Source organism: Melitaea cinxia, chromosome 26 (genome assembly GCF_905220565.1).
Source record: "Melitaea cinxia chromosome 26, ilMelCinx1.1, whole genome shotgun sequence".
NCBI classification, from domain to species: domain Eukaryota; kingdom Metazoa; phylum Arthropoda; class Insecta; order Lepidoptera; family Nymphalidae; genus Melitaea; species Melitaea cinxia.
The window spans coordinates 1125841-1140166 of record NC_059419.1 but is presented as its reverse complement, the minus strand read 5'-3'; the positions used below and the strand labels follow the sequence as shown (position 1 = coordinate 1140166).

The following is a 14326-nucleotide window of genomic DNA, read 5'->3' as shown; positions in this document are numbered from 1 at the left end:
GTCACGTCACTGTCATCAAATAAGAGTTACGACGACATATTTTGTACAAAAAATTGTTGTATTTTTGCAACGTGGTCGTGACGTGGACAATAGAATTATATGTCATGACGTGGCAGTGGTTATAGAGCGTAGTAGGGACCAGTCAAGGAGTGCAAACCCCCCGGAAACCGAGACAAAGTCCGCCCCGGCAAGTCGCGTAGACCCGTAGGTAAGTTAGGTTTTTTGCCAAGTTAATAACTGTATCTTTATAAGACGTTTAAATGTGACTCTGGATTTTAGATCGCGCATTGGGGGCGGTAAATCGTTCCAGCACCGGGAGGCCGCAAACCTGAACGATCCACGAAAGGCAGCAGTTCTGTGCGCCGGCGTCTCGAAAACATTAGTACAAGCACGCCTGGGGTACCCTCCATGCACCTTAGTCCACGCCAATTTGCCAAATAGATATTGCGGTGTGCCAGTGCTCAGTAAGTCGAACATCATTGTAGACAAGTGCATCCTCCGGCGAGACTCCATGTTCAGTATGTTCCTATTATTTAATACAGGTGTGACGTGAGCTCGCGAGGACAAACCAAAGCAATACCGTGCACAAGCATTTTGCACTCGCTGTATGAGTTTTGAAGTTCTAACAAGCAAGCATGGACCATAGACGGTATCACAATAGTTTAACTTAGATAGTATGAGTGACTCGCACAAGGTTAGTCTTAGTCTCTCGCTGATATAGGGTCTAATGTTATATAGAAGCTTCAATCTATAAAAGCAGTTACGGGCGCACTCCATAATATGTTTCTCAAAGCGGAGGTCGCCATCGAGCACCAGGCCCAGGCTCTTAACGTTGACCACACGCTCCACCCTTTCCCCACCTATCATTATGTTTATGGGTATGTTATCATACAGAGCAATCTTTTTTCTAGAACCAGTTACGAGGAGCTTGGATTTCTTGGGGTTCAGGACAAGACAGTTTGTTTTGCACCACCTTGAGATTGTCTTTAGGTCAATATTTACCTTATCAATAGCAGAGTCATAATCAACTGGCAAAAACGAATAGCACAGCTGCAGGTCGTCAGCATAGAGATGGTATTTGCAAAAGGTGATGCATTCTACTATGTCGGCACTGTACAACGCATAGAGGATCGGCCCCAGTATAGAGCCCTGAGGGACCCCACGACCTACAGACTGAACTCCCGACCGATACCGCGACCCATCAGCTCTAACCAATTCTACATACTGCTGCCTGTTCTGCAGATAACTGTGAAACCATCTTACAGCGTGGAGATCAATACCATAGAATGTTAGCTTAGACAGCAGCAGCGCAGTGTTTATTGAGTCGAATGCACGTGAAAAATCAAGCAATATGAGAAGGCTGACCATCCCCTGATCCTGGGCGGTAAGCAAATTATCGACGATGTCCGACAAGGCAGTTGCCGTGCTGTGTCCCTTACGAAAACCGGATTGTAACGATGGAAGTAGACTATTGCTCTCAATATAGTTGGTTAATTGGTCACAGACAATACGCTCTAATACTTTTGACAAGCAAGGTACTAGACTGATGGGCCGCAAATCCTGCACAGAAGTAGGGTCATTAACTTTCGGTATGGGTTTGACCATAGCAGTTTTCCAACCACTTGGGAATTTTCCTTCTGTTATTGAGCGATTAACGATCGCAACTATGGTGCGCAATGTTTGTGGCAGTGTCAGCTGGAGCATGTCTAATGATATACCATCATGGCCCTGAGCATTGGAATTGATCCTCATTATAGCCTTCAGAATCACCTCCTCACTTACCGGACTAAGAGAGAAAGTGGATGAGGAGTGACGATGATGCACAAAATAAGTAAGATCAGAAAAGTTAGTTTGATTATCACCCGGTACTGTGAGAAAATGGTTATTGATTGCATCAGGATCAGCAAGGTGTGAAGGTAAGTCAGCAGTTTTGTTTTTATTAGGTAAAACTGTATGCTTGAGGTTTTTCCACAGCTTTTTGGAGTTACCTATGTTGTTATTGATAAATTTATTAAAGTAACTCTTTTTCTCCTCTTCTATTGCCTTGGTTACTATGCTCTTCATTAGTTTATAGGATTCCTTAGTGTTCTCTGTCTTTTTTATTTTATACTTTTTATGATATTTGTTCCTAATGCGCATCATTGACCTAATAGTTTCGGTAATCCATGGATGGGGGGGATATTTTAATTTCAAGTTTATAATGGGGACATGCATGTCAAATATCTTGATTAAACAGTTGGTAAAAGACTCTACCATCTCGCTGACACTACCACACTGCTCAAGCGATTCCCAATATCAAGAATGATATCTTTTAGTGGTCTTAATGTTCTGTAAGTTGGCTGATACTTTGGCTTTTTAATTTTGAATTCTGCTATTAGAAGGGCATGCGCACCCAGCTCTGGAATATGTTCTACATCAACCAAGCCCACAGGCATGTCAGAGCATATCAAATCTATCAGACTACTGCTACGGGAGGTAAAATGAGTTGGCTGAGTGATTATCTGTTGTAGTGAGAAACAATTCAAAAAATCACGAAATAATCTGAACCTACTGGTATTTGTCTCGAGAAGGTTAATGTTGAAGTCACCCATTAGAATTATTCCGTCATTTCGATGCAGAGCCGCTACGGAATCTGATAAGGCATCTAAAAAGATGCCAGGATCCTGCCAGGGAGGTCTGTACGCTGTACCTATAGTGATGGTTTGGTTTTGTATACGGGTCGTGATCCACATTTGTTCCACCTTGTCAGACGTAGGATATTTACAACAACGGGCATAGATTCCTTTGCGTATGTAGAACCCGACACCCCCACCTCGTCCTCCCTTAATATTGATTGATCTAGGGATGTGTCTCAGAGTGTAGCCCACCAACCTTGGAGCCCTACTCTCTTCACCAGACCTGAGCCAGGTCTCGTTAATAGCCACTATATCCGGTCTAAAATCTGTTATGGCAGCTATAAATTCATCCTGATTAAAATGAATTTATTAAATGAATTAATGAAATGAAATGAAAATGAATTTAATTAAGTTATCAGGTACTTACCCCAACTGTAAATTTAGTTGGTTAAACGTGGAAATATGAGCATTTTGCTAAATTAGTCAATTTCTGGTAAAAATAACACGACGCATTGCCCGTTTTTTTTTATCTTGACTGGACACTGCCGTGTATCAGATAGATTTGACGATTCATCCTGTAACATCACACTCCTTCCCTATGTAGAAGAGTTGCTTAATCCGCCAAAAAACTTTATTTTTTTATTTACTGTTAAAACCATAACAATATAACAATAGTTTGTTACGTTTGCGGCAGTCAGGAGGTTGAAAAACAAATCGAAAAATTATTAATTATGTATTAATTACATATTATTACAATAATTATCTTATAACTAGTGACTGCTTTAATCGAAGTGGAAACCAAAGAGTGATCAAAATAATATTACAATTAATAAAGTTAGAAATTGAAACAGTAGGGCAATGAAAGACTAATTAATAATACGGGGAACTCGGCTAATGTGGGAAACTCGTAGGGTAATCGCCTGGGAAGATTCCATCAGTTTTCGTACGATCAGGGTTTCGTAACTAGTTCGATGAACTAAATTGAAGTCATTCATAATCATACGTAATACATTTTCAAGTAAATAATAAGTAAATTAAGCGTTAAAATGATACAGTTTTGAAAGTATGTTAGTTATTGTAGACACACTTTCCACTAATTAAAACGAAATATAACCCACTTTTGTATTTTAAATTTTATCTATTATATATAAATAAAACTGAAGTCTCTGTTTGTAATATTAGAATTACCGCTTTTTAATAAATACACATGGATGTATACACGGTACATATACCAAAATAACATTTTTTACAATTTTTTGTCTGTCTGTCTGTCTGTTTGTTTGTTCCGTCTAATCTCTGAAACGGCTGGACCGATTTTCACGGGAATTTCACTGGCAGTTAGCTGATGTAATAAGGAGTAACTTAAGCTAATTTTATTTTAAAAATTTATTTATATAACTCTGCGAATTGAACAGTAACTTTTTTCTTTATTTTCACGCAGACGAAGTCGCGGGCTCAACTAGTTATAACTCCACGTTATGGTAAGCGGATACGGTAGCCTACGAACGCCTGCAACAACTGCAATGCTGTACAAGCATCGCAAGCGCGTTGCCGACCTCATCGCTGACCTTCCCCAGGAGCTCTGGCTACCTAACTCACCACAGAAACACAACACTGCCTGAATTAAGTATTATTTAACTGTGATGTTTTGTAAGGTCGAGTAAGGTCGAGGCATTTCCCCAGTAAGGCTGCTCCAGATTTTGAGCAGGATATTTCCTGCTCTGCACTATCTCAATAAAAATAGCAATAATTATTATCTTTTGCAGAATTGGTTAACAGAAAAATTACGTGTAAACTAAAGTGTGGTATTGGAACAGGATAATGCGATAAGAAAAATTGCGTAAGAATTTAATTAAGGAAAACGTAATAAATAAAGTCCGAAACACATCGATCGATTTTATTGCAATTAATTAATTACAAGTATTTTTTCGCGTAATTCGCGATAACAGTACTGACTGAAGATTTTATTTTATTTTTCAAATTCACAAATGTTCATTTCCTTCGTTATCGTTTATTTAAACTTAGTTTGTTAGTTAGCATATTTTAATAATATAAATTAGTACATAGTAATTAGCACATAGTTTGTCCGCGATGGACTCCTAAACTAACCTATTTTAATGAAATTTGGCACAGATGTGTAACTTTGTCCAAATTAAAATATAGGCTTTATTTTACTTCTATTTATATAATTATCATACGAAAAAAATAAGGCGGTACGAAGTTCGCCAGGTCAGCTAGTGTTCATATATTTTTATGAATAATGACTGAATTTGCATCAAGTCAACACAAAGGCTCGTTTCTAACTGATAACGTCGAAGTATTACGTTTCTCGTATCCAAAACCTCTTTTAATTTCGAGTTTGTTTATTTATTTGTGATAATTGCAGCCCTTTTTCGAAAAGTTTAGCCCTATAGCAAACAGACAAATTAAAAACGTCTCAGAACTAGGATAGATTCTTTGTTGGGTTTATTTATTAAACATTCCTAATAGAAACACTCAAAACGAATAAGGTTAGAAGTAAATAAAAAACGATCAATAATTTGTCTACTTATATTTGCAATAACGTGAACTCATGTGTTTTGCCCATAGTCACCACGCTGGGCAGGCGGGTTGATGACCGCAGTACTGGCTTTGTCGCACCGAAGACGCTGCTGCCCGTCTTTGGCCTGTGTATTTCAAAGCCAGCAGTTGGATGGTTATCCCGCCACACACAAACACATGAGTTCACGTTATTTTTGGCGTCAACTTGTGGAGGCCTATGTCCAGCTGTGGACTGTATAGGCTGTAATGATGGTTGAATGATTATATTTGCAATACGAAGTCTATCGATGCTATTGAAATAGCAATTCTTGGATATGAAGAAGTGTAGAATTATCATCACGAAACTGCGTGAGAAATCAATGAAAACAACACTATTACAATCAATGATAGCTATCAAATACAGAGATCTGTGCTCTAACAACAAATCGTTCATATTACATATTATTTTGAAATTGTAGGAAGCGTAACGACACTCGACGGGCACACGACATTGACTTTCAACGGATTACTGGCCCTTATCTAATCGTTATCTCCACGTCTTATATCATAATTCTTTAAGATAAAGCGGTCATGTGCCTAATGATTCGTGTTTTGACGCACTTCAAAAAAGGAAGGAGGTTGTCTATTCGACTGTATTTTTCTTTTTTTATTATGTATGTTATTACCTCGGAACTTTGTACTGGGTGGACTGATTTTGAGGATTATTTTTTTAATCGAATGCTGGTGCTTAGCTGGTGACTAGTAGTTTTTGAGTTATGTCTAATAGCGCGTATTTACTAGACTATTACGATCTTCGTAAGATTGCCGGTGTAGGCTGGATGAGGACTGCGGAAAACTAGAATGTCTGACGGCCTGGCGCGAACTTGAAAGAAAGAAAGCAAGACAAACTTTTTTATTGGCCTACCAGTTTACAAATGTTGAAATGACACATACATTATAAAAAAATGACTAGGAATACATAGAACTTGGGGACGCCTATGTCCAGTAGTGGACTGCAATGGCCTGGACTGACTGACGACTACATTGTATTACTAATTGATGTCATTAATTTCAGTTTTTTTTTTTTTTTTTTTGGAAGCAAACACAATCATGTTGAGATACTGAGATAGGGCACATCAGGGAATATCTTGCTCTAAATTTGGAGCAGCCCGACCCAACCTCACAAAGGATTACCGCCAAATAATACTACTAGCGTTGTGTTCCTGTGTCAGATTTCTTGAATGCTTGGATGGTCCACAACGCGCTTGCAGTAGGTACTATTTAATCAAAAGTATTAATCTGCGTCTTTAGTGATTTTAACCGATTTAAAAAAGGAGGAGCTTACTCAATTATTATTATTTTTGGAAAGGAGATATCCCAAAGGTGGTACCATAAGGAAACCAGGATCTGATGATGGAATCCCAGAGAAATCGAGGGGAACCCTCGAAAATCGTAGTGACGACTAGTGCATTTGTTAATTTTTTTCGTCCACTTACGTTGTATTACTTGTCGACGTAATTAAAGTCGGGTTCTTTGTTTGCTAGCAAACACAATTATTTACTGATTTATATTTCTAGCTTAGAAACGGTCGCTATATAGGGTTTCTTGTTTAATTTAATGCCCCTGTATTACATACATTGTTAATTATAACAACATCTTCGTCTAAAGATAAACAACGCGTGATTATTTCGTTTTATTGATAATAATAAATTATTAACAATTTTTACGATATACTAAACATTTAATACGTGTTTGTTCTAATCCATTGAATATGATATTGTTTATATATTAGCTCCGTTTTAGAGAAGTTACTGAAATAATCTTTTTTTTTACAAGATTATAATTTATTGCTACAGATTGGATTACAAGAATTAGATATTCCTTTCCTACCTATTATGTAGCTCTGGTAGAATAGCCACGCTATTTTACTTGAAATGAAATTAAAACATTTATTTCGCCGTAAGGTGATACACACCCTTAACGAAAGTCAAAAATAATATCATTTAAAAACTAAAAAAAAAAAACAACAATAAAAGTAAGTTAAGGTAGCAAAATGTCAAGCAATAAAAAAAAATTACATCTCAACATTCAGTACATTACTTAGGTAATGTATCCAGTAATATAAGCAACCTTAACTTAGTCAAAATCAGTAGTTCCTTGTATTAAAGAATTTATTGTTTTTTTTTAACAGACTTGAAAAAAGGATAAGGGTTTCAATTTAAACTGTATTTCACTTGTACCACGAAAAACAAACACAACCACATGAGTTTACGCCATTTTTGGCGCGAACTTGTGGAGGCCTATGTCCAGCAATGGACTGCGATAGGCTGAAATGATGATGAATAATAATCATTACTTGTACCAGGGAAGCATAAGCAAAAGGACAATAGGACGTTATAAATAGGATAAAGAATGGCAGAAGGGAACAGACAAAAAAAAGGTTAGGTTCTCTATTTAACTGTATTTTACTTGTACCAGGGAAGCATAAGCAAGAGGACAGTAGGACGTTATAAATAGGATAAAGAATGGCAGAAGGGATTTACAGGCAAAACGATTTATAACTTTCTTGATTGCGCAGTTTTCAATAACCAATTGGTACCAAGATACACCCAACTGTTGTTTACTACCTATCAAAGCCCTAGCCCTAATCAAGCCCTATTGCGATTCAACGTTTAATGTAACGTAAAATGTGTTCTTTCGTTAGGAAGGAATAAAAATTCTGAGGGCGTTTTTCTCCAAAGCGGCTGGCTATTCCACAGAGTTGAGTGGAAGATCAATCACCCTTAAGGACCTACCAGATCTACTAGTTTTCCACCTCGTGTCCTTCTCTCTTAAGATTAACTATGCCAGTAGCAACTAAGGGCTATGATTACGATAAGATTCAGAGAATCAGATACATAGTTTCGTTATATATTATCTTGTCCACTTCAAATCGCTAACATTATGAAGATGAGTAAGAGAAGAATGTATGTGGAATGTGTTTTTCCGTTTGTCGAAATTTATTCATTAATTCTAATAATTATTTGAATAAGTGTGTCCCGCAGATTCACACGCGTCAATTTATGGGAAAATGTAGCCCATAGGTTTCCTAATGGGTTATCTAACACAAAAAGAATTTTTAAATTGGAACTAGTAGTTTCTGAGAATTTAAACAAACTTTTCATCTTCATAATATTATGCTTGTGTTGTAGGTAACAGCCTACTGTTATAGGTTAATATTTTTTTGATAATTTTACATAGAAATATATAAATACATATATAACATATTGTTTTCTAATGTTTACGCAAATTTCGTTCATTATAATGAAACAATTTTTTCGGATTTTATCATTTTTCGGTCCGGCATCTAAAAAACATAAACCGCGATAAAATCCGAAAAAGTTGTATTAAAATATTACACCTATACTCAGGCGAGAATCAAACCCGCAACTCGCACAACAGAAAGCAGATCCACTACAAACTACGCCAACGGGCTCGTCATAGTATATATTTATAATTGTTTTTGCTCGCAAACGAAAAAAAAACCGACTTCAATTACATCGACTAGTAATACAACGTAGTTCGACGAAAAAATAGTCAATTAACTACGCGTTATCAAAGATTTCTCAAAAAGTAGTGATCAGATCTCAATAAAATTTATATGTGACCACATGACAAACATCAGCTTTCGATTAAATTAAAAATTATCAAAATCGGTACACCCAGTAAAAAGTTATTGCGGATTTTCAAGAGTTTGCCTCAATTTTTCTGGGATTTCATCATCAGATCCTAGTTTCCTTATCATGGTACTAAACTAGGGATATCTTCTTTCCAACAAAAAAAGAATTATTAAAATCGGCACACCAAGTAAAAAGTTATTGCGGATTTTCAAGAGTTTCCCTCGATTATCTGGGATCCCATCATCAGATCCTGGTTTTCTTATCATAGTACTAAACTAGGGATATCTCCTTTCCAACGAAAAAAGAATTATCAAAATCGGTACATCCACTAGAAAGTTATGCGGTATAATACAACGTAGGTCGACGAAAAAAGCGTCAAGTAAAAACGCATTATTAGATATAACTCGAAAAGTAATTGTTAGATCTCAAATAAATTTAAATGGGACCAATTGGCACACACCACCTTTCGATTAAAAAAACATTTGTCGAAATCGGTCCACACGGTGAAAAGTTCTGATGTAACATACATAAAAAAAAATACAGTCGAATTGAGAACCTCCTCCTTTTTTGGAAGTCGGTTAAAAAGCTACAATACCATAGTTTATATCGTAGTTTTATTTAACGTGTGTTACGATCCATCGGGTATTTTCGAAAGTAATTTTTACTGTAACACGCCTGTCTCTTAGAAATATTACAAGTCGAAGACATACTGGTACGACTACAAAATAATAACCAGTAGCCGTACAACGCAATATAATATAAGACAAGCTAATATTTTTGTAGTTTTCTCCGAACAGTTAATCTTGATTTAATTTGTAATAACATGTTAATATGAATGCGTAAAGTACTATCAATTGCAATGAATTATTTTGTTTTTGTTTAAGTATCCGGAATAGCCAACGGTAGTTTCAAATTCTTTATGACCGACTTCAAAAAAAGGAGGAGGTTACTCAATTCGACCGTATATATATATATATTTTTTTATTGTATGTTCGGGGATAACTTCGTCGTTTATGAACCGATTTTGATAATGCTTTTTTTGTTGGAAAGGAAATATCACTGGTGTGGTACCATGATAAGGAAACCAGGATCTAATGATGGGATCCAAGAGAAATCGAGGAAAATTCTCGAAAATCCGCAATAACTTTTTACTGGGTGTACCGACTTTGATGATTTTTAATTTAATCTAAAGCCGATGTTTATCATGTGGTCATTTACATTTAAATTTCATCGAGATCTGATTACAACTTTATTTATTTACTTGACAATTTTTTCGTCTAACTAAGTTGTATTACTTGTCGATATAATTGAAGTCGGTTGTTTTTCGTTTGCCTGTAAACACAATTATGACATCTTTTATAAATGATAACATGGGTGTGGGAAAACCCCGACATGCGTTAGATACAGTATTAGATAAGTATCTATATATCTTCATATCTATCTACATAGAAATAAAATATATTAGATAAGTATCTATCTACGATATCAGTATTTTTGTGAAGAAAGATAATATAAAGACTAGCCCGTTGCCGCAGTTTGTTTCCGCGTTCAGTCTCGATTCCCGCCTTAGTCTGGGTTCGATTGTATTTATTTATACTTACTCGTATGGTTTCTATGTATATTTATAATATATATATATATATATAGTTATACCAGTCGGCTGTTACCTAGAACACAAGCATTAAATTGCGTACTTTAGGAACAGACGACCGTGTGAATGTTATAAGATATTTATTTATACTATAATACTCAAGCTATCATCATTTACGTGTAAGGAAGAGGTTGGAGTTTTTAGAGCTGACCTGTCCTGGGAATGACGTTGACGCTACTCTCTGTCTTTTGCGAGAAAGATATAAATATATTTTTAAATATCGCGTGTAGGAGTTGACACACACTTTTCTGCTTGGTGGGACAAAATGTGACAAGATAGTCTCATTATGACAGTTTAACTCCTATTTTTAATATACTTTCAAATATGGGGTTTCTAATGACCTCATCCATTTTTGGAAGTGGAATAAATACAAAAGTAACACTATTACTAACTGTAATATTAATTGATTAAATACTACTATTTTTATTAAGAAACAATGTTACTTTCTAATTATAGTAAAAATAACACGTGCATTAAAAAGTTTAATTATTATCATGATGATCATTAAAATTGTTATTTTTTCACCAACTTCAAAAAAGGAGAAGGTCACTCAATTCGACCGTATATATATATATATATTGTTGGAAAGGAGATATGCCAAGGGTGGTACCATGATAAGAGAACCAGGATCTGATGATGGCATCCTAGAGAAATCAAACGGAACATTCGAGAATTGTAGTGCTTTTGTTAATGTTTTTCGTCTACTTATATTTGTATTACTTGTCTATATGATTGAAGTTGGTTTTTCTCGTTTACTAGGAAACACAATTATTTATTCAATTTAAGGTATTTATTTGGAAATTAATGGCATAAAGTAATCCACATACATTTGATACTCTATACTAATATTATAAAACTAAAGAGTTTGTTTGTTTGTTTGAACGCGCTAATCGCAAGAACTATTGATCCGATTTAAAAATTATTTCAGTGTCAGATAGCCCATTTATCGAGGAAGGCTAGAAGAGCCAGAAGAGAAGAGCACTAATGAAGAGTGTTTCAAAATCGAGGTTTTTTTCAAGTAACTATTCAACGCGGACGAAGTCGTGGCTAGTAGTTAAATAACACGGAAACAAAAAAAAAATCATTTGACTTAGACTTTCATTTTGACTAGCCCGTTGGCGCAGTTTGTAGTGGCCCTGCTTTCTGTCATCTGTGCCACGGGTTGCGGGTTCGATTCACGTCTGAGTCTGGGTGTAATATTTGTATTTATATATTTATATATGTATTATTTCTATGTATATTTATAAAAAGAAAAAAAAGTATATAGTTATAACAGCGGCCGTGTGTTGTGTGCATTAGATGCTTTTTGATGAGAGGATGGGTGAAATTTAGTGCGTTCGCGTTACCGACATGCAGCTGACGTATTGTGTAACAAGCTCCTAGGGGGATTGGGGATTGGGTCGGCAACGCGCTTTCGATGCTTCTGGTGTTGCAGGTGTCTATAAGCTACGGTAATCGCTTACCATCAGGTGAGCCGTACGCTTGGTTGCCGACAGTGACATTAAAAAAAAAAAAAAAAAAAAACTAGTGCTGTGTACATCCCTACTAATATTTTAAATGTGAATGGAAGTTTGTTTGTTACGCTTTCGCGAGAAAACTACTTAACCTATCATCATGTAACTTTGTACACATATTCTTGAAGGTATTAGAAGTAACATAGGATACTTCATATTACAAAAAAATGAAATGCGAGCGAAGCCGCGGGTAAAAGCTAGTATCTTATAAGTGAAATTAAATGGATTTAGTGAAAAGTTCAATGTGTATATACTGTGCATTGTTGAAATAGTGTTCTTGTTTGATTATTATGAATTGTTTAATTGTAAATCATTACGAAATTTTAAACTTTGATACTAAAAGTTCTAAGTATTCCCTTCTCTCGGCAGTCTTTATAACTGCCAATTTTTTTTTTTAATTTTAAACGGATGGATGGTCGTAATTGGCATTTTTGATTATATTTCATTTTAGTTTGTTTTATAATTTTTTCTGTGCTGTGTACCATCCCTTATAAGTAAATAAATAAATAAATATATATATAAAAATTAAGTATTATTATTTTTTATTTAATTGACATTATTATTAAACAACAAAATAAAGTGTTCAAAAAACAAAACACTATAATAAAATACCTCCAGCAGTTGCTTAACATAAAATTGTACTTCCATAAAGTAAACATGCACACACATTCGCACACACCACACACACATGCTAATCAAACCTACTTCTGTTCTATAAACTAGAACACCTGTTAATCTGAACTAGACACAAGTTATACCTAAACAATTAATGAGTCCAAGATCTAATTAGTCTAGATATCAAGTGCCTACACTACCTTATTCCACGGATTTAGATATAGCGGATTTACAAGTATTACTTAGTTTAATACATATAAACAAAACAATACTGTAAGTCTATAATAAATGTGTTATTGTGTTGAAAAGTGAATTTTGTACATATTTAAATTGAAAATACATACTTTGTTTCAATTTATCGAGTAAATAAGTAAACATACCGCAAATAAAGACAATTGAAATAATGATATTATTATGTGAAATGATTTTGCATATCATTTTTTTAAATCACAGTTGTAAATACATGTTTAAAATAAACGAACTTGATTGATAAAATCAATCAAAATATATTTTTTTTCAATCATTTTTTTTTTTATTTACTCATATTTCAGGTGAACCCAAATTTAGTTATTTGATATCTATAATAGTGTAAATGTATATTTATTATTATTTTGCAATAAAATATTGTTAAAATAATAAATGGTACTTCAAAGTATTTACTATTAATTAAGAGTTACAGATAACATTGATACTGAGCTTCATCAAACTACTTACTTCAAGTAGTTATTTTTGAAGTACTTATTATCACAAAGAAAGAATTCATATAATATCATTTAATAGTCATTATCATAATAACTCAATATTAATAATAATAATAATAAAATGTTGTGATAATTTTTTTTTAAATTATTTCAGTGTGACTGCATACTAATTTAAAATCCAAAATGTGTAATGAAAATGTTATAAACTATTTAAACTATTATTTTATAAATATAATAGTGTTTATCTGTATAAAATTAAATTTGTAAATTAATTAATTCATTTGGCCTGTAAATAAAGAAGGTAAAATATTTCAATGAAATTTTACAAGGACAAAATTCTTGCAGGAATCTCTTTAAAATTTTAAATTAAACACTGTAATAATAATTATTTGTTAAAAAAAAAAAAAAAAAAAGATTTTTATAGAAAAAAGTTTTTATATGTGTGTACATAATTACAAATATTTAGTGTAGGTCAAATAATGTGAAACAATTGTACTTTGTGTTATAGGTACTTAAAATAATTGTCTGTTTATTTAATTGGATCATTAAAGAATTATTGTTTGTTGCACAATAATGAGTGAACTGATTTCTGAATTATTTGCTTATATAATCCGAATAATATGTAAGATATTAGAATAAAATAATGAAACCTAATAATAATTAATTTTTACTTTTTTTTCTATTTCAAAGATTTTCGTATATGTAATAAAAATAAATATTCGAATTAATTAGATTTCTTTTAACTAAGCTTTAATTGCTATCGTTCAAGTTTTAGACCAATTAAAACGTGTGGTATGAGGAAATAATTACAATGTGGCGGGTCAGATGCAGTTTTCTAGAAAATAGAAAGTAACTATCGTTATTCCGCAAACTTACCAAGGTATTCTGGTACCCCAATCCGGATTCATCGTCCGAAGTCTCCTCTTTTTTCATCACGTCCTTCATTTTCAAACTCTTCAGTTATAAATAAAAAGTTTCAAAACACTAAACAATGCGAAAAGTCACAATAGTGGCGCGGCGCGAACCAGTACATTAATCTTTATAAAACGAA

General features: G+C 34.1%; 1 protein-coding gene and 1 long non-coding RNA gene across 3 annotated transcripts in view; one reads left to right on the top strand and one right to left on the bottom strand.

Moving 5' to 3' along the window:
• Nucleotides 1–14326, bottom strand: part of LOC123666507 (chloride channel protein 2) — a 95442-nt gene extending 81116 nt beyond the window's left edge. Inside the window, exon 1 of the mRNA XM_045600590.1 lies at nucleotides 14152–14326. Coding sequence (XP_045456546.1) covers nucleotides 14152–14220 — 69 coding nt within the window. The 5' untranslated portion in view covers nucleotides 14221–14326. The remainder of the gene's footprint in view (nucleotides 1–14151) is intronic.
• Nucleotides 26–995, top strand: LOC123666508. 2 transcript variants are annotated; one of them, XR_006745259.1, is made up of 3 exons: nucleotides 26–208; nucleotides 280–464; nucleotides 912–995. It is a non-coding gene; the product is annotated as an uncharacterized LOC123666508 (long non-coding RNA). The 2 variants fall into 2 exon arrangements; XR_006745260.1 differs by having other exon boundaries at nucleotides 543–995.